We start from the raw sequence: 24,869 nt of genomic DNA, 5'->3' as shown, positions 1-24,869 counted from the left end.
GGACCCAGCTCCCGGCGGATGACCGGTTCCGACCCAGCTCCACCCCACCATGATGAACCAAGCCCCCCACACACCCACCTCCTCCCGCGGTCCAGCTTGGCTTAAATCACCTGATTTTTACATGGACTTTGGTGGGAGCAGCTGGAGACAAAGCTGGGCAATCAGTGCGAAGTGGAGGTAGTCATAATGTTCTGCTCAAATCGATCCGGAACAATCAGGTGTTCGGCTGTCGGTTTGGTACCGACAGGTTCTGGAACTGGAACCGGGATGCTGAGCAGTGTAGCCCCCGCCAGCTAGCTAACAGCTCGGTCTCACTGATCAGAACCTTCCCGGTGCTAACGCCGGTTCCTACCTGGCTCTTCTGGACGGACCTGCCGGAACTCAGTTTGGGTCGAACCGAATGTAGAACCGCGTCTTTAAGTCCCCAGAAACAAGCGCGCAGCTTCAGCCGGCTGTCCTCCAGTAGACTGTGTCCCTCCACCGGCGGCTTGCTCCACACTCTTCCCGAGCAGCAGCTTCCCTCTCCCGCAGCGATCCTGGGAAACAGCCCCGTGACGTCACACGCTGCCTTTATAGTCCCGGGAGGGCAGGACCGGCCGCAGGGGGCGCTGTTTCCAACCGCAGCCTTTAACTCAAACAAAAGAAACACAAAGGCGCTCGTGAAAGAGTTAATTATTCATAACTACCAAGTATTTCTGGCGAATAAAAATCTGAAAGGTGCGGCGTGCAAATGTAGCCCGCCCTTGAGAACGGAATGTTGGGTTTTTATTTGTGAATAACTTATATGTTCACAAGTATTCGTGAATATATAAGTTACACTTGTTAAATGTAATTATTGAAATACACTTTTCAGTGAGTTCCTCCTTTATTAAGTTATACTAGTATCAGTTTTGTTTTTAAAAGAAATGTAAGGATCTTTGAGTGTCCTAAAAAGTGCTATATACATTTGATGCTCTCATTAAGAGAGCATTTCATAATTTGGCTCCTTTCCTTCTGTAAAGCCGACGTCGCAGTCTGAAACTGAAACTAGATGTTTCTTTGTTGAGCCAGAAGCTCTTCTGTTGTCCTCCTCCTTTAGGAAACAAAGAGCCGTTTGTCTCAGAGTGGCAGATAAAAGCTCATCAGAGCTGTGAACATGGAGAACCAGATCATGTCATCAGCCTCCAGATTGCCACGACTGTCCCGATGTTGCAGAAACCTCTCCCTGCGTTTATGGTTGTCAGTTTATTCCCCCTATTCCTGAGCTGTTCTGCTGTTCTCATCATGTTTACTGCTATCACAAAGCTGCAGCTGCCTTTAGTTAAATAAATTATTAAACTTGTTTCTGCTTTATAATATATATGATAGAGGCGGGTAGTACCAGGTGGAAGTACGCAGGTACTGCAGCGTACCGTTTACTTTTCCTCAGTAATATCAAGCATCGCTCCTGACTGTTCTCCCCACAGCGAGTAACTTTACTGAACATTTGGACCCAAAAACATCTGTATGTTTATGTTCAGTGACGTCTTCATCTTTTCAATGTTCTTTCCTACCTGCTCCCCCTGAAGATGTGGATATTAAATACACTTCACTGTAAAACAATATTTACTGACTCAACTTGACTCAGGGTAGTTCCTTGTTGCTTTCACTCAGTTAACTTTAACTGTCAGGTTCAAAACACTCGATCAAAACTATTGCTATAACTTTAACTTGACTGAACTGTCTTTAGCCATTATATTAAATTAAAAATAATTAGTTCAAACTAACTTTAAAAAATGTTGCCCCAACTAAAGTTTTTACATCACCTTAGGTTGACTTAATAAAAATGTTCCATCCTTATAACAGCTGTGGTAAAGTCATCTGGGCTCATTTTAACAAGTTTGAACAAATATTCATCTTATTGGTTGATGATGAAATTATGTATTATTAAATTATATTTCAAGGTTAAAGTCAATGTTTACTTTTTACTCAATACTTGTTTTACTTTAAATGTTCGTACAAATGACGTCTACATAAGAAACAAAAATTTTTTATGAAATTCTTTTGTTGAATTCAGGAAAATTCATGCAAAGTTATAATTTCACAGATTTCCACAAAAACAGAACAAAAAAAATTAATCAATAGCTTTTGAAAATTCAGGCCTTCAAATATACGTTTTAAGTTTTCTGAAGGAAAATAATTAGAAAGATTTTGAAAATTAGACATACAGTTGTATTAATGCTGATAACCACTGAAAAACATTTTTCGTAAATTTTCTAAGACACAAAGTTTTAAACATTTTAAATGTCTCTTTAAAATAGTTTAAGACGAGGTTGGAAATATTTAAGCAAGGAACAAATAAAAAAGTAGATATTCTAATTAAATCGTGTTTTGTACACAACATTCAAACCGCAGCAGTATTTCTGTCAGTATCGGTTTGATTCGTTTTATTTGTAAAATGTTTTTCCTCTTGTTTTTACTTTTCTCTTTTGGATTTGCACATAACTTTGCATTTTGTCTGATATAATTTGAAATATTAGTAGTTTATTAACTAAATACCTTTTAGTATGTTGCAGTGCAGTACTGCTTCTACCTGCGGCCGCTCCAGCCACCTGTCGGTTTAAACTGTAAATAATCATCAGATGATCGACCAGCAAACAGGAAGCGGCGATGGTTGGGTCATGGGTTGCCAGATCGCGTCAGGGATCCACCGCTGGTGCTGTGCTCTGTGCCAATCCTCTCCCTCGTTCATGTTGACGGTTAAAGGCAAGTACACCTCGCTGCAGCAAACAGGAAGGTACGGGACGGACCACTGTCAGTTTCAGACCTTATTTGGAAATGGGACCATTGCACTCCGGAAGTGAAGGGGGCGCTATTTCTTATATTATTCCCGATCTCCCGTTTTTATTTTCTTTTTATATCTGTGATATATCTTCACCTTTAGGAAGAAGTTGAACTCTCGGCATGTCTTTGAACTTCTCTCTTTTATTTACTTCAGCGCAGCTCACAGTTTTTAACAAACTCTGTGGCTTTCTGTTTACTTCTAAACCTGCTTCTTAGTCGCATCTTTTTGGGTTTGCCTCTAGTGGCCCGGGGGTGGTAACACAACTAATATAATTTACTAAATCAGAATAGCAGTCTGATTTAGTCTTTATTTATTAATTTTTCATTTTCTTAAGGATGTAGAGCTAATTAAATGACATAAACAAGACCTTTATATATTACAACTAACATCTATATATCTCCATCAATTGTAGGAGGAATAAATTAAATGAGACATGAAATTTAAATATATCTCAACAAATACCTCCAGCAGAAATACCTTTACTGTACATTTAAAATAATCTGTTTTGTTGTAGTTGTACTTTTCAGCAGCAGGATGCTAAACAGTGACCAGTCCGCCATTTTGGATGTGGATTTCTGTCCCAATTCTGAACCCTGATGTGACTTTGACTGAGTCCACACTTCATAGGAGGAGTAGAGCGCTGAGCTGAATTAGACAGCATGAAGGCCATGAGTTTCCCCACCGCTACACACGAACTGGTAGGATATAAGTTCTGAAGTGAAGGCAGCTCAGCTCATTTAACAGCTTATAGATGGGATGTAATTTAAATATTTCAGTGTTAAGTAATTGATTATGACTGAAAATAACATTAATATTTAATAACACCTTTATGATCTCTGAATCAGCAGGCTGGCCGTGTAGTAACACAGTTATTCCGGGTTTCTGTCGGACCTGGCAACCCGGGGCCGGATTAAAGCCGTCCTGCCCAGGAAGTCGGTTTGGACTTTTAGAAAATTGTCCGACCAGAACTAAACACCGGGTCAAAGCTGCTGGGGGACCGGAACAGGAACCGGGACGGGTAACGGGCTGTTTCTGGACCGGATGGGTTCTAGTTCATAAAGGAACTCCTCGGTTCCGCTGGAAGTTCTTGTCGCGACTGTCTTCAGCCGAACCGAGCTCTTTCAGAACATGGCTGCTTAGAGCCGCGTTTCCGGGCGGGATGGCGAGTTGGAGGCGCTACATGGAGGTTCTGGTTCGGGGCGTGAAGGTGCTGCGGGAAGCGGGGCGGCAGTACCCGCTGTCCTGTTGCCTGCTGCTGGTTCTGCTGGGCCTCACGGTGCTGCTCCACAGGTGAGGAAGAGGAGGAGGAAGAGCGGCGGGTCACGTGATGTCTGACCCGGTTCTGCTGCTTTAGAACCTCTCTGGGCTAAATGTGGGCCAGAGCCTCAGAGTTCTGGATAGTTCTGCTTCTTGTGATCCGGAAGTTCCGTTCAGGTAAACGGGTACGAGTTCAGTACAGAGGTGACGTCATTACTGTGGAACTGCGGTGTCCAAGCTGAGGTGAGGGGGCCATCTGCGGCCCACTGTCAAACAGAAACGGCCCAGATCTTCCAGCTGACTTTCAACAGTTACTGAAACTTCCTGGAACCAATAACCTGGCCCGGTTCTGACTCGGTTCCGCCTTCTGTCCTGATCCGGTTCTGGTTCCGTCTCCAGGTTCCTCCACGTTTTCCTGATGTTCTGGTCGCTGCTGGCCGGGTTCGTCACCTTCTACTTCTCCCTCGGACCCGACTCGCTGCTGCCCAACGTCTTCTTCCCCGTGAAGCCCAGAGCCAAGGTAGGCCCGGTTCGGCACGATACCGGAACCTCCCGGCGCCGGTTCTGATGCTCTCTGTGTCCAACAGCGGCAGGATCCGGAACTGTTCCCTCTGGGCCACAGCTGCGCCGTCTGCGGCACGACCCGATGCCAGCGCCACCGGTTTGTTCTGCAGAACCTCAAATATTCACAAACATAAACTATTTACCCCCAAAACTATTTACTTTAATGGAGTTTTTTTTGTTCATCATAAAAGATCTGAAAACAGATTCTCAGCTGCATTCAGGTCTGTTCTTTGACTAGGCCATTCTACCCTTGAACCTGATCTAAACCATCCCATAATATCTCTGTCTGGAGGCTGAACTTTGACCTCAGGTCTGTGGCAGTTTTTCCTCCAGTTTTTCCCACAAGATGATGCTTCTTAAAGGCCTAGATTATATTTCGGGGTATCAGAGAGTTCAGACCTCAGCCGGGCCTTCCTCTGTGTGTGAGAACCCAGAGGAAGGTCCTGAGGTTCTGTCCGTGTCCTGCAGGCCTGGACTGCTCCTGGAGAACCAGCAGCCCTGGTTGGACCTGAGGGTTCACTCCAAGGTGGATGCGTCTGTGGCAGAGGTCAGTCCGGCTCGGTTCTGACCCAAACATGCAGACAAGTCTCTGAATTGTGCCGCCCTTCCGCAGGTGTTCGAGCTGGTCCTGGAGAAGTTCGTGTATCCCTGGTACAGGTGAGCGACCAGCAGGGTGGAGGTGGCTACCAGCAGGGGGCGGCTACCAGCAGGGGGCGGCTACCAGCAGGGGGCAGCTACCAGCAGGTGGTGGCTACCAGGGGGTGGCTACCAGCAGGTGGTGGCTACCAGCAGGGGGCGGCTACCAGCAGGGGGCGGCTACCAGCAGGGGGTGGCTACCAGGGGGCGGCTACCAGCAGGGGGTGGCTACCACCAGGGGGCGGTTACCAGCAGGGGACGGCTACCAGGGGGCGGCTACCACCAGGGGGCGGCTACCAGGGGGCTGCAGCAGCTGAACGGCGTACTGACGTCTGTCCTCCTCTTGCAGGGACATCACGGAGGATGACGCCTGGCTGGATGAAGTCAGAACCACCTTCCGCTTCTTCTCCTCGGTGCTGATCCGCAGAGCCCAGAAGGTAACCGGGTCAGAACCGGACCTGCTCAGAGCTTGGGCCGCCACTCCTGTCGGGGAATGAGTGGCGGCCATGTTGGGAGTGGAGAACTCTGGGTAACGTCAGAGGGTGATTTCCGGCTCCTTGCAGGTCGACCTCCCAGCCGTGTTTGCTGATAAAGTGATGAAAGTTGCCATGAAGCACCTGGAAGTCATCGCCAAGGCTCGAGCCAGATGTAGGGTCTGTCGCCATAGCAACTGTAGCCGTAGGAACAGGAAGGCCCGGTCGGCTCACCTCTGTGTCCTGTGTGCAGCGAAGCGGTGGGAGGACCTGCAGCGGGCCGCTCTGGACGGGTACAGCGCCGGGCTGCACGCCGCGCTGCGCGGCCGCAGGGAGGAGCTGCGCTACCTGCGGACGCTGACCGACATGCTGCTGCCCTACCTGATGCCGCCCAAAACCACCGACTGCAGGTACCGAGACCGGGTCGGGTCTGCAGGAACCAGATGGGTCATATGGGAGAGGAGAAGGAGGCCGGTCGGTCGGTACCGGTCCTCCTGCTGCGGTACCAAGCCCAGTAAAACCGGTGAGCTGCGGTTCTGTCTGGTTCCGACCCGTGGTTCTGTTTCCATCTGGTCCAGGTCTCTGGCTCTGCTGCTGCGGGAGGTGATGGCCGGATCCGTCTTCCTGCCCACCATGGACTTCATGGCCGACCCGGTGAGCAGCCTGCCGTTATCGATCGATCAGAACCAGGCCCACCGGACCGAACCTCCCTCGGGTTTCTGCCGACGATGCAGAACCAAACATGGCTTCAGGAATCCGCCGACCCGTTTAAAACATCCGACTGCAAAGCGGTTCAGGAACAGAACCGAGTTGGAAACGTTTGTTTGTGTTTCAGGACACGGTGAACCTGATGGTGCTGCTCTTCGTGGACCACACTCCGGTAGGTGGAGCTCCGCCGTAGGAACACAGGCTGCTGCTGCAGCTGCGCTCTGATTGGCTGCTGCTACAGCTGCACTCTGATTGGCTGTTCTCCTCTGCAGCCAGAAGCCGCCGCCGAGCCGCCGTCGCCGTTGGTTCCCTTCCTGCAGAGATACAGCAGCAGCAGCAGGAGGCCATCGGTGAGTGGACTGGGCCAGAGCTGGGCCAGAACTGGGTCAGAACCGTTCCAGAACCGGCCCCTCTGTGTTGCAGGTTCTGCAGCTGCAGCTGAAGGCGATCCGGAGCCAGCAGGATCTGCTGTTCCGCTTCCTGAACTTCCTGAAGCAGGAAGGAGCCGTTCACGTCCTGCAGTTCTGCCTGGCCGCGGGTAAGGCCCTAAACGCTCAGCCCGGCCCGGCCCGGTTCCAAGGTCCGGTTTGATGGGTCGGAACCTCTGTGTTGCAGAAGAGTTCAACGAGCGGATCCTGAGTCCGGACCTGAGTGACCCGGAGCTGCGGCGGCTGCATGCAGAGGTTCTGCACATCTATCAGACCTTCTGCCGGGACGACAGCGCCGACAAGATCCGCTTCGACCCGGCCGTGGTGGAGGGGATCCGGAGCGGTGAGCACAACCAGAACCAGAACCTGCTGAGGTTCTGGTTCTGTAGAACCTTGCAGGACACTAATGATGAGAACAGATTATCAACTGGATCAATTATTGGATCGAAATTATCCCAACATCATCAATAACTTTATCAATAATCCAATCAGTTTCTACATGAAGAATCAAACATCCATAAAACTGATGATAAACACAAAGTTAGTAAATCAAAGATTTAAATTATTATTAAAGTCACTAACAGGAAAACAAAAAACACATCAATTTAAATTGTTTTCAAGCGAACCCAGACCCGTCAGAACCACCAGAACCTCTAATCGGACCCTGTGCTGCTTTGCAGTGGCGGTGGCGCCCTACAGCCAGGTGGTGGCGCTGCAGAGGAAGCCCTTCCTGTTCCAGGCCTACGAACTGGTTCTGTCCCTGCTGGAGGACGTTTTCACGCCCATGTTCTGCCACAGCGACGAGGTGAGGCCCGCTCTGCCCGGTTCCAACTCGCTAATGGAAGGTTGTGTGGAAGGAAAAACTCCCCCTGTCAAGCAACCTGGGCTTTCTGCCGCAGGTTTTCCTTCCTCTCAACTTTCCATCAGCATTCCAGTTTCCGGAACGCTGAACCGGATCAAACCTGAGGATGGAACTAAAGTAATCAAACCATGTTTTAGATTGATTCGGGCCGACCCGGATCGACCCGAATCTGGGCTTTGACTAGGCCAGTCCAGACCCCGCGCCCGGCCTGAAGCATCTGGGGAGTGAAAACTTTCCCAGCGGCGCCGTTGGGCTGGTTCTGACCCGGTTTGTCTTCTTCTGGCTCTCAGTACTTCAGACACCTGCTGAGAGGATCCGAGTCACCGACCCGGAACGCGAGGATCAACAGGTCAGGAGCCGCCCGGTACCGACCTGGTTCTGGCACCGGCGGCCCAGTTCTCACTGTCTCTGCCCTCCAGGAATCCGTCCCGACGGGGCGAGGCGTTTGGCATCGGCCGGATCGGGAACCGGATCAAAGGCGTGTTCCGGAGCTCCACCATGGAGGGCGGCCTGCTGCCAGCCGGCGCCGACCCGGACGACGACTCGGTGAGACACGGAAATGACCTCATGTATGAATCGGCGGACGCACACCAGATGTGCGGCGCCATATTTTACAAGTCGGCATGTAAATATGAACGTTTGCGTAAATATACATAAACTAAAAGTAACGCAGACTTTATCTGTGAACAATATCAAACTAGAAAGAGTCAAAAGTCACTAAATCCAATGATCCACTGAATCCACATTCAGTTATTTAGATCCACATTCCCACTCAGAGACTCTCTGGGTCTTTAACGCTCTGCTGCTCCAACAGCGTCTGCTCTGAGATCTTTAGGATTTATTTAGAAATTTCTCTATTATTTTTGTGCCCTGAAAGCACCTTTTAAATAAAATCTATAATTATTATTGTTATAGATCCTTACCGTTGCCATGGTTACTGCTTCCCGTGGCGGCAGACCTCCTGTATTTCTACTCATTTACATTAAGATGTATTTGTGGGGGGCGTGCTGTGGTGGCGCAGGGGGTTAGCACGCCCCACGTTTGGAGGCCTTAGTCCTCGACGCGGACGTCGCGGGTTCGACTCCCGGTCCCAACGACCTTTACCGCATGTCTTCCCCCCTCTCCTCACCCTCCTTCCTGTCTGCCTACTGTGGAAAAAATACGAGCCACTAGCGCCGCAAAAACTCTTCGGAGAAAAAAAAGATGTATTTGTGGAGGCGACAGGCGGAGCAGCAGCTGCTCTGTGTCTAAATTGTGATGAATGAAGGAAAGGTGAGCAGGTCTGAGCGAACGGCTTCATATCCGACTTTTCTTCTGCGCCGCACTTTTCTAAATTTGTCCGTACGCCAAGTTTTAGAGTGAAAACTGCGCAGTGTTTCATACATGACGCCCCCGGCTCTGACCCGGCTCTGACCCGGTCCTGCAGGTGGAGGAGGCCACGGTGGTTCTGGAGGACGACGGGCCGGCCGAGCCGCTGGCGGCGCCTCCCCAGAGGCTCCTGTCGGCCTGGAGCGTCTCGCTACCGTTCATCGATTTCTGCGAAGACGAGGCCAAGCGGGAGAAGGTTCCAGTCTTTGTCATCGACGTGAAGAGGAACGACCGCCGGGACGGTGAGCCGGAATCAGAACCAGAACCAGCAGTTTCGGGTCGACGGTTCATGAAATATTTAAATCATTTAAAATTTAAGTGTTCGGACAGCAGCCGCGCCCCCCCGGTGGCCACAGTTATTACTACATCTACACTACAAACTTCCTGTTTCTTCTCAGCAGGTCACGACCCCGAGTCCTGGACGGTTTGCAGGCGGTACCTGGAGTTCTACGTTCTGGAGTCCAAACTCACAGAGTTCCATGGTAACCATCCCATAATACTGACTGTACCAGAACCTCCCAATCGGACCAGAAACTCCTCCCTAAAGGTCTTCTTGTTTCAGGAACCTTCTCGGACGTTCAGCTTCCATCGAAGCGGCTCATCGGACCAAAGAACTACGAATTCCTGGAATCGAAGCGGGAAGAGTTTGAGGAATATTTACGGGTGAGTTTGTCCTCCAGAACCTTTCAGAACCTGTGGTTCCGGTCTGACCCGCTGCATTGTGTGCAGAGGCTGCTGCTGCTCCCTGAGCTCAGCAACAGTCAGCTGCTGGCCGACTTCCTGTCTCCCTTCAGCCTGGAGTCCCAGTTCCTGGACAAGATGCTGCCAGACGTCAACCTGGGTGGGTTCTGCTCTGGACGGGTCCACTTCTGGTGGGAGTTTCCTTCCTGAGCTCACAAACCCAGTGGTCTCTGGTCTGAGGTTTCTGACCACAGGAAGTTTCTCTGAATCTGAACCCAAGTTTTCCGTCATTCACTGTTTCGTTTGTTTTCCAGGGAAAATCTTTAAGTCTGTTCCTGGGAAGCTGATGAAGGAGGTGAGTTCCTGCTGCAGGAATATTTCAGTCCTTCCTGTTTCCATTTCCTGCTTGGAAGCCTTTACTTCCTGTCTGGAACTTTTATTTCCTGCCTGTCTTAGGCAGGTCCTGGTCCTGGTTCTGGTTCTGATGTCCCTGTGTGTTTCCCAGAAAGGACAGAACCTGGAGCCCTTCATCCAGTCCTTCTTCAACTCCTGCGAGTCGCCCAAACCCAAACCGAGCCGACCAGAACTCACCGTCCTCAGCCCGTCTGCAGAGAACAACAAGAAGGTAAAAACAACTCACTTCCTGTCAGAACAGGTTACCATGGTAACCATGTCTACGCATTGACTTGTACTCTACCGTGCGATGTCCCCAGATCTCCTTCGAGCTGTTGGATTAAAACCTGGCTGAAAACAGAAAGTGATGAAACGTAAACCCAGAGTTTCCCCCAGTAAACCTGCTGAGGCGTCCGCCCTGTTTTTGTACTAAAAGATGTTAATTAGGCAGGAAATGTAAAAATATTACTGGGTAATTAAATGTTACAGGAAAACATCTCCAGTGAAACGATATTTAAACCAACAACTAGTCTGAAAAACAACAAATCAAAAAATACAATTAAGATGAATATCAATTATTTGCACTTTTGTTTAATCCAAATGAAGACAGCGGCTCCATCGGGCCCCCGGGGCTTCAGGGGCCATAAATAATCATATTTTAACACAGATACATAAATGTAACATTTATTTATTGAGATTAGCAATGCTGCTAAATTTGACTTGATGGTTTCAGCATAAATAGATTAAAATATTTAAAATTGTTTAACATTTAAATGTAAGATTTTAAGGAGCTGGCAAGTTTACTTTGTAAAAGTTCAAAGAACAATATTCATAGTTAGATTGTTTTGTTACCATAGCAACAGTCTGATGCTGTGAGTTGAATCTTTGAGTTTGAGCAAATGAATAAACTGTAATTATAACTGATTGTTTTCAGGTTGGCCAGTTAATCTACTCTCTCTCTCCCAGATTAAATCAAACACAGAAGCTGTTAGAGGTGCTGATGGTTTTAGCAGCAAGAGGGGCCCCTAGGTCAGATTCTGCTCCAGGCCTCATGCAGCCTTGGACCGGTCCTGCAGGATGAGTTCAATCTGCTGCCTGGCAGGGGGTCTAGTAAATACACTGGGGAAAACCCTGTAGTTTCAGTTCTCCTCAGGGTGGCGGACATGTTGAGCAGGTCACATGACCCTGACGTCTGTTGTGTCCTGCAGCTCTTCAACGACCTGTTCCGGAACAACGCCGACCTCTCCGACGCTCCGGAGCGGAAACACAACTCTAATTGCTTCCTGGAGGTCGTGGCCGTGGACGGCATGTACGACTACCTGATGTATGTTGGTGAGTCCGATAACCAGGGGCGACAGGGACAACATGGCTTTGGAACCGGGACGGCTCCAGAACCGTCTCAAGCCTAACTGGTTTCAGGCTCAAAATGACAGAAAACTTTTGAAATCCTGCAATTCTATTGGCTGGAGCTGTTGCTAGGCAACATGAAGGTGTTGGTGTAGATCTGAGTGAGAGCCTGGGGTCAAAGGTTAAGGTGAAACCTGAGATTGAAATAAGTTTCTGAAACAGAACTCAGACAGAACCTTTAAAATGACAGACGCGTCCTCAGATTCCCACCGAGTTCTGCAGGTTCTGGTTCTGTTGGTTGATCTCAGATCAGTCCTGGAAGGCGTACCAGCAGGGGGCGGTGCCGATCCAGCCTGGGCAGCGGAAGGAGGCCGGTGCTGCTGCCGGTTCTGAACTGATTCCACGCTGTGGTTCTGTTGCAGGTCGCGTTCTGTTCCGGGTTCCGGACTGGCTGCACCACGTCTTGGCGGCCTGCCGGATTCTGTTCAAGAACTCTCTGGAGGCCTACATGGACCGGTACCTGCGGTCCAAATTGGAGGCGGTTCTGCAGGAGCACCGGCTGGTGTCGCTCATCACGCAGCTCAGAGGTACAAGAAACCAGAACCTTATAGGTACCAGAACCTCTGGTCCGTCTCTGGATGCAGTGCTGCTGGTTCTGACCCGGTTGAACCAGAACCTCCTGCTTGTGTTTCTGGGTCCAGATGCCGTTTTCTGTGAGAACCACCAGGAGCGAAGTCCAGAGGAGAAACTTCAGAGAGCCAAGCAGACGTTTGACCAGATGATGAGCTACCTGCCAGGTCAGCGTCACCTCCTTAACTACCGGCTACCTCGTTAACTACCGGCTGCCTCCTTAACTACCGGCTACCTCGTTAACTACCGACTGCCTCCTTAACTACCGGCTACCTCTTTAACTACCGGCTACCTCGTTAACTACCGGCTTCCTCCTTAACTACCGGCGACCTCGTTAACTACCGGCTACCTCGTTAACTACTGGCTGCCTCCTTAACTACCGGCTACCTCGTTAACTATCGGCTGCCTCCTTAACTAATGGCTGCCTCCTTAACTACCGGCTGCCTCCTTAACTACCGGCTGCCTCCTTAACTACCGGCTACCTCGTTAACTACTGGCTGCCTCGTTAACTACCGCTACCTCCTTAACTACCGGCTGCCTCGCTAACTACCGCTACCTCCTTAACTACCTGCTACCTCGGTAACTATCGGCTGCCTCCTTAACTACTGGCTACCTCCTTAACTACCGGCTACCTCGTTAACTACTGGCTGCCTCGTTAACTACCGCTACCTCGTTAACTACCGCTACCTCCTTAACTACCGGCTGCCTCGCTAACTACCGCTACCTCCTTAACTACCGGCTGCCTCGTTAACTACCGGCTGTCTCGTTAACTACCGGCTACCTCCTTAACTACCAGCTGCCTCGTTAACTACTGGCTGCCTCCTTAACTACCGGCTACCTCGTTAACTATCGGCTGCCTCCTTAACTAATGGCTGCCTCCTTAACTACCGGCTGCCTCCTTAACTACCGGCTGCCTCCTTAACTACCGGCTACCTCGTTAACTACTGGCTGCCTCGTTAACTACCGCTACCTCCTTAACTACCGGCTGCCTCGCTAACTACCGCTACCTCCTTAACTACCTGCTACCTCGGTAACTATCGGCTGCCTCCTTAACTACTGGCTACCTCCTTAACTACCGGCTACCTCGTTAACTACTGGCTGCCTCGTTAACTACCGCTACCTCGTTAACTACCGCTACCTCCTTAACTACCGGCTGCCTCGCTAACTACCGCTACCTCCTTAACTACCGGCTGCCTCGTTAACTACCGGCTGTCTCGTTAACTACCGGCTACCTCCTTAACTACCAGCTGCCTCGTTAACTACCGGCTGCCTCGTTAAGCTCGTTAAGCTGAACCGGTTCTCCAGAACTTCTTGGTGGTTCTGATGAGCTCTCTGCTGGTTCCGTCCCGGTCCAGGTGTTCAGCTGGTCTAGCGGGCTGCCGGACCGGAACCAGAACCAGTAGGTGAACCGGGTCGCTCTGCTTGGTTTCAGACGCCGTGGTGAAGCTGATCGGGGAAGAGTGTCAGAGAGACGGGATCGAGCTGCTGTTCCACGCGCTGCAGCAGCCGCTGCTCAACAAGCAGGTAAACAGAGGCTCCGCCCCCTGCAGGTAAACAGAGGCTCTGCCCCCTGCAGGTAAACAGATGCTCCGCCCCCTGCAGGTAAACAGAGGCTCTGCCCCTGACCTGATTGTCCTCTGATTGTCCTCAGATGACCTACATCCTGCTGGACATCGCCATCCTGGAGCTTTTCCCTGAACTGAACCAGGTAATGGGACCCATGAGGGCAGAACCTCCAGAACCGCCTCGCTCCTATCTTCATCAGGCACTGAACCAGTTCACTGTAGAAAAGAATTGTTCAAATGAATCAAACCTTCCTGCGCCATGATGGAACCAGAACTGGTTTCAGGAGATCCATTCTATACTTTTTAACTAAACGGGTCCAATTCAATTAAAGAACTGTTTGCTTCTGGTTCTGAAACAGAACCGGTCTGGTTTCTTTAGGTTTAAAGATAAACAGTAAGAAACATTGCTGACCTTTGACCTCACAGATGTTTCCTCCTCAGCAGGGGTCGAGGGAACCGTTCATTGTGTGACCAGACCGGGTTGGACCGGGTCGGAGGCTGGACCTCAGAACCAACACCAAGGATCTCCTGCTGCCTCCCAACCATCAGACATTCCACTTCCTGTCTAATAAACGTATTTATTCCCCATCAGCTCGCCACTTTCTGTCTGCTTCCTGTCCAATCCGGTCCGGCTTGGTTCTGGTCCAGTCCAGTCAGGGTGCCTGGCCAAAACGGGTCAGAACATTTCAGCCAGTGATCAGCAGAAACAGGAAAACATCTGAATGTGGGCGGGGCTTAAGATGGCGCCTGATAGGACCAACCAACCATCAACATCCAACCAACTGAAGACACCAGCCTGCTCTCTGATTGGTCCATTTAATAGTTAAATTAAAACAAAATTACAGTTGCTTAGTTACAATCGGAACATTTTCTCAGCCAGAAAAACGTAAAGACGCTTCAGATCCGTCCAGAAAAGAAAAGAGGAAGAGGAGGAGGAGGAGGAAGAGGAGCTCCACTTTTCTTCTCCAGCAGCTGCTTTCAGGAACCAATCAGATCATCTGGGATGCAGCCAATGGCTGCTACAGGAAATGCAGCGTTGGGTTTTTGTGACAGAAATGTTCAGGAGGATAAAACATGTTCAGTTTGACTAACTCTATTAAGACACGAGGATCAAAGTCCTGCTGTGGTTCTGATGGCTCTGCTGGAGGTTCAGCAGCTCAACACGAACAGAACCAGTAAACCCAGTGAGGCCAGGGTGGCCTGCGGGGCGGGGGCCCGGCTGAGGACCGTGATGCGTCCCTCCACGGCCGGATAGAGCCATCCCTTCTTCTTCATGTAGTTGGACAGCACCAAGACGTCCAGATGGCCTGGAGAAACAGAATCGGGTCAGAACCGGGTCAGACCCACAGAACCGTGTTAGAACGGGCGGGTTGGGCTCACCGATGCTGTGCTCCAGAATCCCGTTCTTGATGACGTTGAAGCCGTCTCCGCCCGTCACCAGGTAGGACGGCAGCACCACGGCGTACACCGCCGCGTCCCGGACCGGGTCGTAGCGCGGAACCCGACACTGGGTGCACAGGATGCTGAGGCTGCGGACCCGGTGACCCGCGGGCCGGGACACGTCCAGAACCACACGCAGGCCTGCAGGACACGAAGCAGCCGGGAACCAGTCAGGGAGACTTCTACCTGTGTTACCTGTCCAGTCGGACCCATCTGGACCCAGTTAAACCCGCCTGGCCCAGTGGGACCCATCCGGACCGGTCTTGCCGCAGACCTACCCGAGACCTGCAGGAACTCCCCCGCCTTGCTGCCGTAGCGATGGGCGCCGTGCTCGAAGGCGGCGCGCAGCGTGGATCCCTTCAGCTGTACCCGGTCAAAGGTTCCTGCGAACGGCAGAACCGTCAGCAGGTCCTCCAGCGTCACGGAGCCTGCGGGACAGAACCACAGCTGGTCCTCTGAGCGGTCCAAATGGGTCAGACCCGCTGGGATCGGACCCATAGGGGTCAGAACCGGCCCGGCTTACCGTTGTAGATGCGCTCGTCGATAGAGGAGCGGATGCCGCCGCCGTTCATGATGCAGGCGCTGACGTTGCTCCACCGCTCGCCATCGAAGGACCGGGTGTAGTTGTCCACCTGGGAGACAGAGACATGAGTGCCTGCAGAACCGGAACCAGAAGCGATTCTGGCCCGGACCCACCATGGCGTCGCAGATCAGGTTCCCCAGGTTGCACTCATGGAAGCGGCAGGCGGACTGCGAAGCGTTCAGGAACACCAGCGTCTTCCCCACGACCTGGGCCGTGAAGCTGGTCAGGTTCTGCTTCCAGGCCTCCACCTCGGCCAGAACCGCCGCGTCTGTAACCCATCAGAACCCATCGTTCCCAGTGGGCGGGTCTTCCTTCCCACCAGGAAGCTGTGTGGTCAGACAGGAAGTAGCCGTCGTACCTTGTTGGATGCTGCTGTCCAGCAGGATGGGGTTCCCAGTCGACCTCACCACGTTCCCGCCGTCGTCGAAAGTGACCTTGAGGAACCCCAGGTATTTCCCAAAGGCGTAGGCCTGGACCACCGGGACGCGGCGGCCATCTTCCGACACCTCCATGATCGGATAGTCGCCCTCCAGCCTCTCCAGGGACGGAGGCTGACCTGCAGACAGGAGTCGGCGCCGGGGTCAACCAGCGGCCCGTTTCAGTTTGGACGGAGCTGAAATGTGTGAATCTGATCAGAAAACCAGATTTTCCCTGAGTGAGCAGAACCGAGTTCTATCGGACCGGGTCGGTTCTGGGTCATGAATGCTCAGACTGTGGAAATGGAAATGAAGTTCCTGGAAGATTAACGAGACGAACAAAGAGGCTTTGTTCTCCGCAGAGACACAGATCTGGGTCCAAACCCGGTTCTGTTCCTCTGGTTCTGGACGCAGATCAAACCGGGTCGAAAATGGAAACATTAATTTGGAGGAACTTAATAACAAATATGGAGCTGATTGTTCTAAGAAAGTTACAATAAACGTCCCAACGTTGCATTCATTCATTCATTCATTCATTCATTCATTCAAAGCACGAATCCAACGTCACTAACTGCTTTGTGGACAAACGTAGCAAAACGTTTCCAGATCTGAGACGTGTTTCTTTTCTGGAACAGTTCGTTCCAGATTTTCTACTTTTAAAATATTCAGTTGGTTTTTCTGTGGAATTTCCAGTTAAAAACATAATAATTGCAACAAAATATGAGACATGTTGGTTTGATAAAATGTTTTTTCTGCTGGTTCAAAAGGACAAATGCAGAACAAAAGCAACAAAGTCATCAGAGAAAATGGAGTCTCACTTTGTTACACTTTTGTTTTCGTCTCTTTGTTTCAGATTTCATTATTTTTCTGGATGTTTGTTTTTAAACTGGAAATGATTGTTACAGAAAAGAAGTGATGGATGATGGTCAATAAAACCAGAGAAGAAGAATCAGACATCTCCAGAATCCATTTTGGTTCAGAGAATAACGGCTGGTTCTGCAGAACCTCTGTGGTTCTGGAGGCTCTGGATGTTTTATCTGGATGGATTCTGCAGAATCCAGACTGTTAATAATCCAGAACCATGATCCGCTTTTCTCTCAGAACGAACTGGAGAGAAAACATCTGGTTGATTTAAACAGCAGGACGTCGCAGGAATCCAGCTCTCTGATTGGCTGCCTGGGCCTCAGTGACAGGTGTACGCAGCCTACCTGTGTAAAGGAAGGTGTTGGTGTGTCCGCCGATGACCACGTCGACGCCGCGGACCTTCCTGGCGATTAGGCGGTCGATGGCGATGCCGGAGTGACCCAGAGCGATGACCTTGTTGACCCCCAGCGTCTTCAGCTTGTCCACGATGGGCTGCAGGGTGCTGACCTCTTCCAGGAAGTCCAGGTGAGGTCCTGACGGAGACAGACAGGTGAAACCAGCCCTGGACCACTTCCTGCTCTGACAGACACAAACCGGACCAGAACCTCTGGACAGAACCGACCCGGTCGCCATGGAGATGGCAGCGGGGCTTCTTACCAGGCTGGGACAGAGCCGGCGTTTCCCGTGACGTGTATCCCACAACGCCGACCCGCTGACCTCCGACCTCAAAGATCTTGTAGGGCTGGAAGGCGGCGCCGAAGGTGGAGGCCAGAGTCGAGTCGGGTCGGATGTTGGCGCTGAGGACGGAGCAGTTGATGTCCCGCAGGAACGGCTTCATGAGTCCATCGACGCCGTTATCGAACTCATGGTTCCCAAAAACCTGAGAGAGACGCCAGAGGGACATCAGGGTCTTTAAATATTAATGTTTGATAATAACCAGCACTTTTCTTAAAGTCTCTTTTCATGGTTCTGCTCACACAGGGTCTCACAGGTGGGTCACAAAAAACTCTCTGCTTCTGTCGTTCTATTTTTTACATTTATTGTTGGAAGTATTTTATATTTTATTATCATTTATTTGCTTTACTTTTATTTTATATTATCATCCATTTTATTTACCTTTGCATTTACATTTTAATGATGTGCTTTGAGTGTCTTGAAGTGTTTGCAGAAACTCTGGAAGCGGCCTGCTGAGGAGTGAAACAGGAAAGAGCAGAGAGCAGCACTAAGCAACAGGAAACTGCAGGAAGCAACAGAAAACAGCTGGAAACAGCACTAAGCAACAGGAAACAGTTGGAAACAGCAACCTGGAGGGGAAAACCTCAAGACCTCAGGACAGAAAGCTGAGCAACAAAAAGACAAATAGACTGAATGGCCTAGTCAAAGTCCAGACCTGAATCTACCTCTGTAGATGTTCAGACATAAACTCAGAAGACCTTTAATCAGAATTTAAATACATGCCACACTTTTCAGATGTTTCACCATTAGAAAATATGAAGAAGCAGAAATAGCGTCATCTGCAGGTTCTGCTGTCAAAGACCCGATTGGACCGACATACTTTAGCGGGTTCCTACCATGGCGTCGTATCCCAGCCGGTTCATGAAGTGCGCCGCTTCGGCCCCCTTGTACAAAGTGAACCAAACTGTTCCCTGGAACTGGTCCCCGGCGTCCAGCAGAAGAACGTTCGGCTCCTCGTTCCGGATCCGGCGGATCTCCGTGGCTCTCCGCGCCACGCCGCCGTAGCATTTCTCCTCTCTGCCGCACTTGATGGAGTGCACGCTGGTCTCCTCCACGCGCGCGTGCACGTCGTTGGTGTGGAGTAGAACCAGAGTCCAGTCCGCCGCGGACGGAACCGCGGTTCCGAGCAGGAGGATGAGGATGAGGAGGAAGATGGTGTGCTCCATCTGCGCGCTGCGTAAAACTGAGCCGGAGGAGAAACGGAGCTGTTTACATCCGCTGCAGCTCCTCCTCCTCTTCCTCCTCCTCCTCTTCCTCCTGCCGCGGTCGAACCTCACAGCAACACGAAACATTCTGACCCAAACCCGGACCAACTTCCTGGGAAAGGTTCTGGTCTCGGCCCGGGTTTTTTCAGCATCTGTTAACACATTTCTATGCTGCTGAGAGCCAGATGTTGGGTCAAAGGTCCAAGCCCAGCTGGACCCAACAGAACCAGAACCAGAGAATAAACAGCATATCACCCAGAAAGTAACTTTATCTGCTTGTTTCCAGGCGTGGAGCAGATCCAGATTCCGCTCCACGTTTTCCTAAACTTTTACTGTTTTCATGCGAATCTGTGCAAAACCAAAAAAAACACCAGACAGAGAGCATGATGGGAAATCCCAGCAGGGAGGAGGATGATGATGATGATGACCACAGAGGCTGAAACTTCCTGTTGTTTGATCTCAGACTGAAGTTTCGTGTCGACACATTAAAGCTTTAAAGACATTTGGGCGGGTCGGTTCTGGTTCCGGTTCTGGAGCCCAGAAACCTTCAGCAGCTGCTGGAAACTCTGAATGAGAGGAGAAGCAGCTTTTGGTTTCAGAGCAAAGGGAATCCTGATCCGCTCCGGGTTTTCCTCTGATGGTTTATTTTAATAAATGCAGCCATTTACCCAGCATGCATCACTGCCCCCCTGCGGTTCCTGTAGACTATCGGCAGCAGGGCTCGCTGTCTGCTCAACCATCCAGGAAGGATTTAAGGTCTGGAGCAGAACTCTGCATCGGTTCTGGACAGAAGCCAGCAGGAAGTTAAGGAAAACATCTGGAGAGCAGCTGACAGCTTGGTTGTCATGGTAACACCTCCGACATGTTGGAACTGAACCTCATCAAAACAAGCCTGCATGACTCAGCAGAATCTGCTCTAACGGGTCGGTTCTGGTTTACTGTGCAGGAGAGGCACCACACACACACACACACACACTGCCCTGAGCTCGGAGCCTTAAATGGCTGAAGGAGGAATCAGACGTCGTCCCACAGCAAACCGGACCTGGACCTCATGTATGAATCGGCGGCCCAGATGTGCGGCGCCATATTTTACAAGTCGGCATGTAAATATGAACGTTTGCGTAAATATACATAAACTAAAAGTAACGCAGACTTTATCTGTGAACAATATCAAACTACAAAGAGTCAAAAGTCACTAAATCCACTGAATCCTGACGACATTCAGTTATTTATTTTTTTACCCCTCCAGGGGGTCTTTTGTGGGCTCTAGTGTCCCTTATATGACAGGGGGCTGACAGGAAACAGGGAAGGAGAGGGGGGAAGACATGCAGCAAATGTCGTCGGGTCCCGGAGTCGAACCCACGACGGCTGCGTCGAGGACTGAAGGCTTCCAAATACGGGTCGCTCTAACCGCTATGCCACCACGGCACGCCCGACATTCAGTTATTTAGATCCACATTCCCACTCAGAGACTCTCTGGGTCTTTAACGCTCTGCTGCTCCAACAGCGTCTGCTCTGAGATCTTTAGGATTTATTTAGAAATTTCTCTTTATTATTTTTGTGCCCTGAAAGCACCTTTTAAATAAAATCTATAATTATTATTATTCTAGATCCTTACCGTTGCCATGGTTACTGCTTCCCGTGGCGGCAGACCTCCTGTATTTCTACTCATTTACATTAAGATGTATTTGTGGAGGCGACAGGCGGAGCAGCAGCTGCTCTGTGTCTAAATTGTGATGAATGAAGGAAAGGTGAGCAGGTCTGAGCGAACGGCTTCATATCCGACTTTTCTTCTGCGCCGCACTTTTCCAAATTTGTCCGTACGCCAAGTTTTACAGTCAGTCACGATGCCGCAGGAACCAAACCGGATCAGGACCCACAGCACTGAGGACCTGCAGAAGAACCAGAACCGGAAGCAGGCCTCGTTCCTAACCCTGACCTTTGACCCCACAGTGAACCCCTGTGCGGTCAGGAATCAGATCACACGTTAGCAGCTTCAGAGTCGGCACGGTGCAAAGGTCAGGGGTCAAAGCTGCAACAGTCATAACGGACCAGGTCGCTGGAGGTCACCAGATGACCTTGACCTCAGAGCCTCGCTGCAGGACCAGTGGAGGAGATGACGGTTCCACCAAGTTCTGACTCATTGGACCAGGAAACGTTCTAACAGCCGGTCCTGGTCCAGTTCTGGATGAATGAATGCACTGAGCTCTACCTTCTGATTGGATGTTTTCCAGATGTTCAGGCCGAGTTCTGCTGATGATCTGGCCTGAGCCTTGGCTCCGCCTCCATTGTTCTGTGGTTCTGACCCGGTTGGGTCCAGAAAACAGCTGAAACAGAGTTCCTTTAAATCCAGGCTGCAAACCCAGAACTGCTTTGATTCATAACATAATAACTGAAACATTGAGAAATTCTGGTCTGGATTAAAACTTTCTTACTTTTCTTTGCTTCTTTCTATTCTGCCAGAGTAATGTCAGCTTTATTTGATTTTATTTTTGGCTTATTTGATTTTATTTTGGTTAATTGTCCTTTGCACTGCCTTGTTCTGGAATGTGCGGCCGCCTCGCCTCGGTTTGTTTTTCATATGGATGAATTTTGGGTCTTTTTTATCTAGAGCAGGGATCTCAAACTCCAGTCCTCGAGGGCCGCAGTCCTGCAACTTCTAGATGAGCCTCTGCTGCACCACCTGAACAGAATAATTAGGTCATTAAGGCTCTGGAGAACTGATCTACACAAGGAGGAGGTCATTAAGTCATTTCATTCCAGTGTTTTGTACCTGTGGCACATCTAAAAACTGCAGGACTGCGGCCCTCGAGGAAAGGAAGAAATTATTCTCTTTGGCGCCTCCCAGAGGACAAACACGGAAGTGCCGGGAAGAAAGACTTCATTTCACGGACAGCGAGTCTTTTCTCTAAAAGTCTCGCTTCTCACTGAACTCTTAGATCCGGGCGTAATGATCATTATTGCTGCTTGTAAAGTCAACGCTAGAGAAGTTATTTATAGCCACTAATATTGTTTTAGAATATCTGAAAAACTTCATATACGCTGCTTTTCATTTCAGACACTGAAATAAACATCAAATTTAGAATGAACATTTAAAAAGGCATGGTTATGCGTTTATATAACACACAACTATGTGTTATATAAAGGAGAAAGTTAAAAAAAAAAAAAAAGCACCAAGTGCATCGCAAATTTTCTGATTTTAATATTTGACCACCGATTCCATCAGGTTTTACTTTTTTTCTTTCTTCTTCCTTATCATTCATGGCCAAGATGATCATCAACTTTCTGAAGATTGTGATCAAATCCAGGAACAAGTCCACACAGTGCCACACATAGCTTGTCAGAAAACTCTCCTTTCAGACAAAGGGACTTTTCTTGTGTTGACCAACTTAAGATGATTCAGTAAACATCCGGTTGGTCGCCAGGAGGCGCTCTCCATCACTAGACTCAATGACGTTATGTCAGAGTCACATGATGAAACAGGAAGAAAGGCGATCGGTTCCGGACCGAACCAGCTGCTGATTGAAACCGAGTCCGAACCTGGATTTTACTTTGAAAGAATCAGCGCGAGGGAAGGTAGGAGCTGCTGTAGCGCGAACTGACAGGTGACCAGGCACGTGGCTGCGCGCGACCAGGTGTAGTAAAGAAAGAGCAACATGGAGGAAGAATCCTTCAGTGTTTACCTCTGAGCTCAGTCCGAGTCCAAACCGAGACGGAAATCAGCACCGGCTCCAACACCCGGATCCGGTCCTAAGAACTGTTCGGATACACTTGAACTGAATAAAATCTGAAAGAAGTCTGGTGCAGCCAGTGTTAAACACAACTCTGGGCCAGACTCGGTTCATTTTTTACCACAGTTGACTCAGTACGGCTCGAAACGTTCAGTCTGAAAGCGAGCAGTTCACTTCCAGATGTTCTGTCTGAAGGCGAGCAGTTCACTTCCAGATGTTCTGTCTGAAGGCGAGCAGTTCACTTCCAGATGTTCTGTCTGAAGGCGAGCAGTTCACTTCCAGATGTTCGGTCTGAAGGCGAACAGTTCACTTCCAGATGTTCGGTCTGAAGGCGAACAGTTCACTTCCAGATGTTCGGTCTGAAGGCGAACAGTTCAGTTCCAGATGTTCGGTCTGAAAGCGAATAGTTCACTTGAAAATGTTCGGTCTGAAAGCGAACAGTTCACTGGCAGATGTTCGGTCTGAAAGCGAACAGTTCACTTCCAGATGTTCGGTCTGAAGGCGAACACAGTTCACTTCCAGATGTTCGGTCTGAAGGCGAACACAGTTCACTTCCAGATGTTCGGTCTGAAAGCGAACAGTTCACTTGAAAATGTTCGGTCTGAAAGTGAACAGTTCACTTGTAGATGTTCGGTCTGAAAGCGAACAGTTCACTTCCAGATGTTCGGTCTGAAAGCGAACAGTTCACTTCCAGATGTTCGGTCTGAAGGTGAACAGTTCAGTTTGGTGCAGAAGAGTTGTGGCTCAGTTAGTTGCATTGAGTTTTGGACCTGATTTATTTCCTGTATTGATCAGTTAATTTCAGGTTATTGATCCTAGACGTTTCTTCCTCTGCAGTATGGAGGATGATGAACTTCCGCCAGAGGATGGGCTGGGTGGGCGTGGCTCTCTTCCTGCTGCTCAGCATCATGGCCGCCTACTTGGTGTTTGAGGTGGTCAGTCTGGAGCGCGTGCAGAGCGACGGCTCGTTGGTGCTGCCCCCTGCCGTTTCCGCCCACCTGCCGCCACTTCCTGTGTGGGCGTGGGCCTCCGTCTTCCTGGTGCCGTACCTGCAGCTCTTCCTCTTCCTGTTTTCGTGCACCAGGGCGGATCCCCGCGCCGTCGGCTACTGCGTGCTTCCTGTCTGCATCTTCCTGCTGTGCAGTCGCCGTGGCGCGCCCAAACCAGCCAATCACAGAGCCGGATTGCTCATTCACATGTAGAGACAGATGGACGTGTGATGTCACTTCCTGTTCCAGTAAACAAACATAGCATCTTCACCGCCCTCAGCACAGACTGTCAGTCCCTGCTGAAAAATCAGAGAGCAGCAATTTCTGTTTGTTTTTTCTGTATTTAATGACGTGACGCACTGGTTACCATGGCAACTTTAATATGACATTAATAAAACAAAACATGACATTTCACAGCAGGAGTTCAGCTGGTTTTGGATCTTTTAGCTTCAGGCTGAAGGTCAGAGTTCAAACCGTCCTCTTCCTCATCACTCTCTTCATCACCTGCGGCAGGTAGAACAGGTGAATCAGAACAGCGCCCCCAGGAGGTTGCCCTGTTTGCTGCTGGAAATATTTAGTAGAGAGCAGCTGAAACAGCAATCCTTAAAAAGGTTTAGAATATTAGATTTATTTTCTATTTTTTTATTCAAAGTGAATTATCAGCGCTGCAGAGGGGCGCTCTGATTGGTTGCTCGTGATTGGTGGCGATGTCACATGACTTTCAAGAATTCAAATTCAAACCTGTTTTTTTCCTGTTCTACAAAATGTCTGAAAACATGTTTATAGACACGTTTTTCCATCAGGAAAAAATATATATATTCACCCAAAATGATGAGTTAATTAAAAAATTCAAACTTACTAAAATGCACGATTGTCTGAGTTACCAGTTCATGGTGACATTTAGTTTTAGAGATCTAAATGTCTCTATATTTACCTTCTCCATATTTCTTGATTGAATTTGTGGAAGCTCTGATGTTGTTACAGTAAAGTTGAAGCTGTTTTCCTCTGTCGGCCATAATTAGTAAACGGATAAATTATTTCCTCCAGAACAAAGTGGAGCTCGATGTGAGTAGCGATGAAGCAGAGTTTGAATTTTACCCTCAACCGGAACTGCTCTAGCATGCTGCCACCACAGGGGGCGCTATTGTAGTTTAGTTTATTTAACCTGTCAAGGTTTGGACTTAAGAATAC

The 24,869-nt window shown here is 49.7% G+C and overlaps 4 protein-coding genes across 22 annotated transcripts in view; 2 read left to right on the top strand and 2 right to left on the bottom strand.

Annotated features, from left to right (window-relative positions):
- Window positions 1-734, bottom strand: part of myo6a (myosin VIa) — a 30,367-nt gene extending 29,633 nt beyond the window's left edge. For 3 of the 12 annotated variants that reach the window (XM_032584814.1, XM_032584816.1, XM_032584821.1), the window contains exon 1: window positions 353-703. The gene's annotated coding sequence lies outside the window, so the exon portion shown is untranslated. Of the gene's footprint in view, window positions 1-352 lie in introns of all 12 variants that reach the window. The other 9 variants (XM_032584820.1, XM_032584822.1, XR_004342123.1 and 6 more) reach the window with 8 other exon arrangements.
- Window positions 735-3,692: 2,958 nt separating this feature from the next.
- Window positions 3,693-14,306, top strand: snx14 (sorting nexin 14). 7 transcript variants are annotated; one of them, XM_032584850.1, is made up of 28 exons: window positions 3,696-4,093; window positions 4,460-4,580; window positions 4,648-4,721; window positions 5,093-5,171; window positions 5,238-5,281; window positions 5,610-5,697; window positions 5,824-5,908; window positions 5,987-6,143; window positions 6,312-6,387; window positions 6,569-6,613; window positions 6,714-6,791; window positions 6,865-6,979; window positions 7,057-7,212; window positions 7,550-7,674; window positions 8,022-8,080; window positions 8,151-8,277; window positions 9,158-9,341; window positions 9,501-9,581; window positions 9,662-9,762; window positions 9,829-9,940; window positions 10,095-10,135; window positions 10,286-10,405; window positions 11,382-11,505; window positions 11,943-12,107; window positions 12,222-12,317; window positions 13,583-13,674; window positions 13,802-13,858; window positions 14,157-14,306. In XM_032584850.1, exons 1-28 carry the CDS (start codon window positions 3,963-3,965, stop codon window positions 14,184-14,186), a joined length of 2,763 nt encoding a protein of 920 aa, XP_032440741.1. In that variant the 5' UTR covers window positions 3,696-3,962; the 3' UTR covers window positions 14,187-14,306. The 7 variants fall into 7 exon arrangements, 6 of the variants coding, with proteins under 6 accessions (XP_032440745.1, XP_032440744.1, XP_032440746.1 ...); XM_032584849.1 differs by having other exon boundaries at window positions 9,498-9,581; XM_032584852.1 differs by lacking the exons at window positions 13,802-13,858; window positions 14,157-14,306 and adding an exon at window positions 13,753-13,771 and having other exon boundaries at window positions 9,498-9,581; window positions 13,583-13,700.
- A 209-nt stretch (window positions 14,307-14,515) lies between these two features.
- nt5e (5'-nucleotidase, ecto (CD73)) lies at window positions 14,516-19,334 on the bottom strand. The gene is made up of 9 exons (XM_032584929.1): window positions 18,590-19,334; window positions 17,676-17,898; window positions 17,363-17,551; window positions 16,097-16,294; window positions 15,852-16,006; window positions 15,679-15,787; window positions 15,434-15,583; window positions 15,096-15,296; window positions 14,516-15,022 (listed from the first exon to the last, which is right to left on the bottom strand). The coding sequence occupies exons 1-9, from the start codon at window positions 19,043-19,045 to the stop codon at window positions 14,865-14,867; spliced, it is 1,839 nt and encodes a 612-aa protein (XP_032440820.1). The 5' UTR covers window positions 19,046-19,334; the 3' UTR covers window positions 14,516-14,864.
- Window positions 19,335-22,419: 3,085 nt separating this feature from the next.
- tmem251 (transmembrane protein 251) lies at window positions 22,420-24,092 on the top strand. Of its 2 annotated transcripts, none has more exons than XM_032584994.1 (2): window positions 22,420-22,534; window positions 23,527-24,092. In XM_032584994.1, the coding sequence occupies exon 2, from the start codon at window positions 23,535-23,537 to the stop codon at window positions 23,889-23,891; it is 357 nt and encodes a 118-aa protein (XP_032440885.1). In that variant the 5' UTR covers window positions 22,420-22,534; window positions 23,527-23,534; the 3' UTR covers window positions 23,892-24,092. The 2 variants fall into 2 exon arrangements, with proteins under 2 accessions (XP_032440885.1, XP_032440884.1); XM_032584993.1 differs by having other exon boundaries at window positions 22,480-22,593.
- Window positions 24,093-24,869: the final 777 nt, after the last annotated feature.

The sequence above is a fragment of the Xiphophorus hellerii genome, chromosome 15, assembly GCF_003331165.1.
Source record: "Xiphophorus hellerii strain 12219 chromosome 15, Xiphophorus_hellerii-4.1, whole genome shotgun sequence".
In the NCBI taxonomy this organism is placed as follows: Eukaryota; Metazoa; Chordata; class Actinopteri; order Cyprinodontiformes; family Poeciliidae; genus Xiphophorus; species Xiphophorus hellerii.
This window is presented reverse-complemented; position numbering and strand designations above follow the sequence as displayed.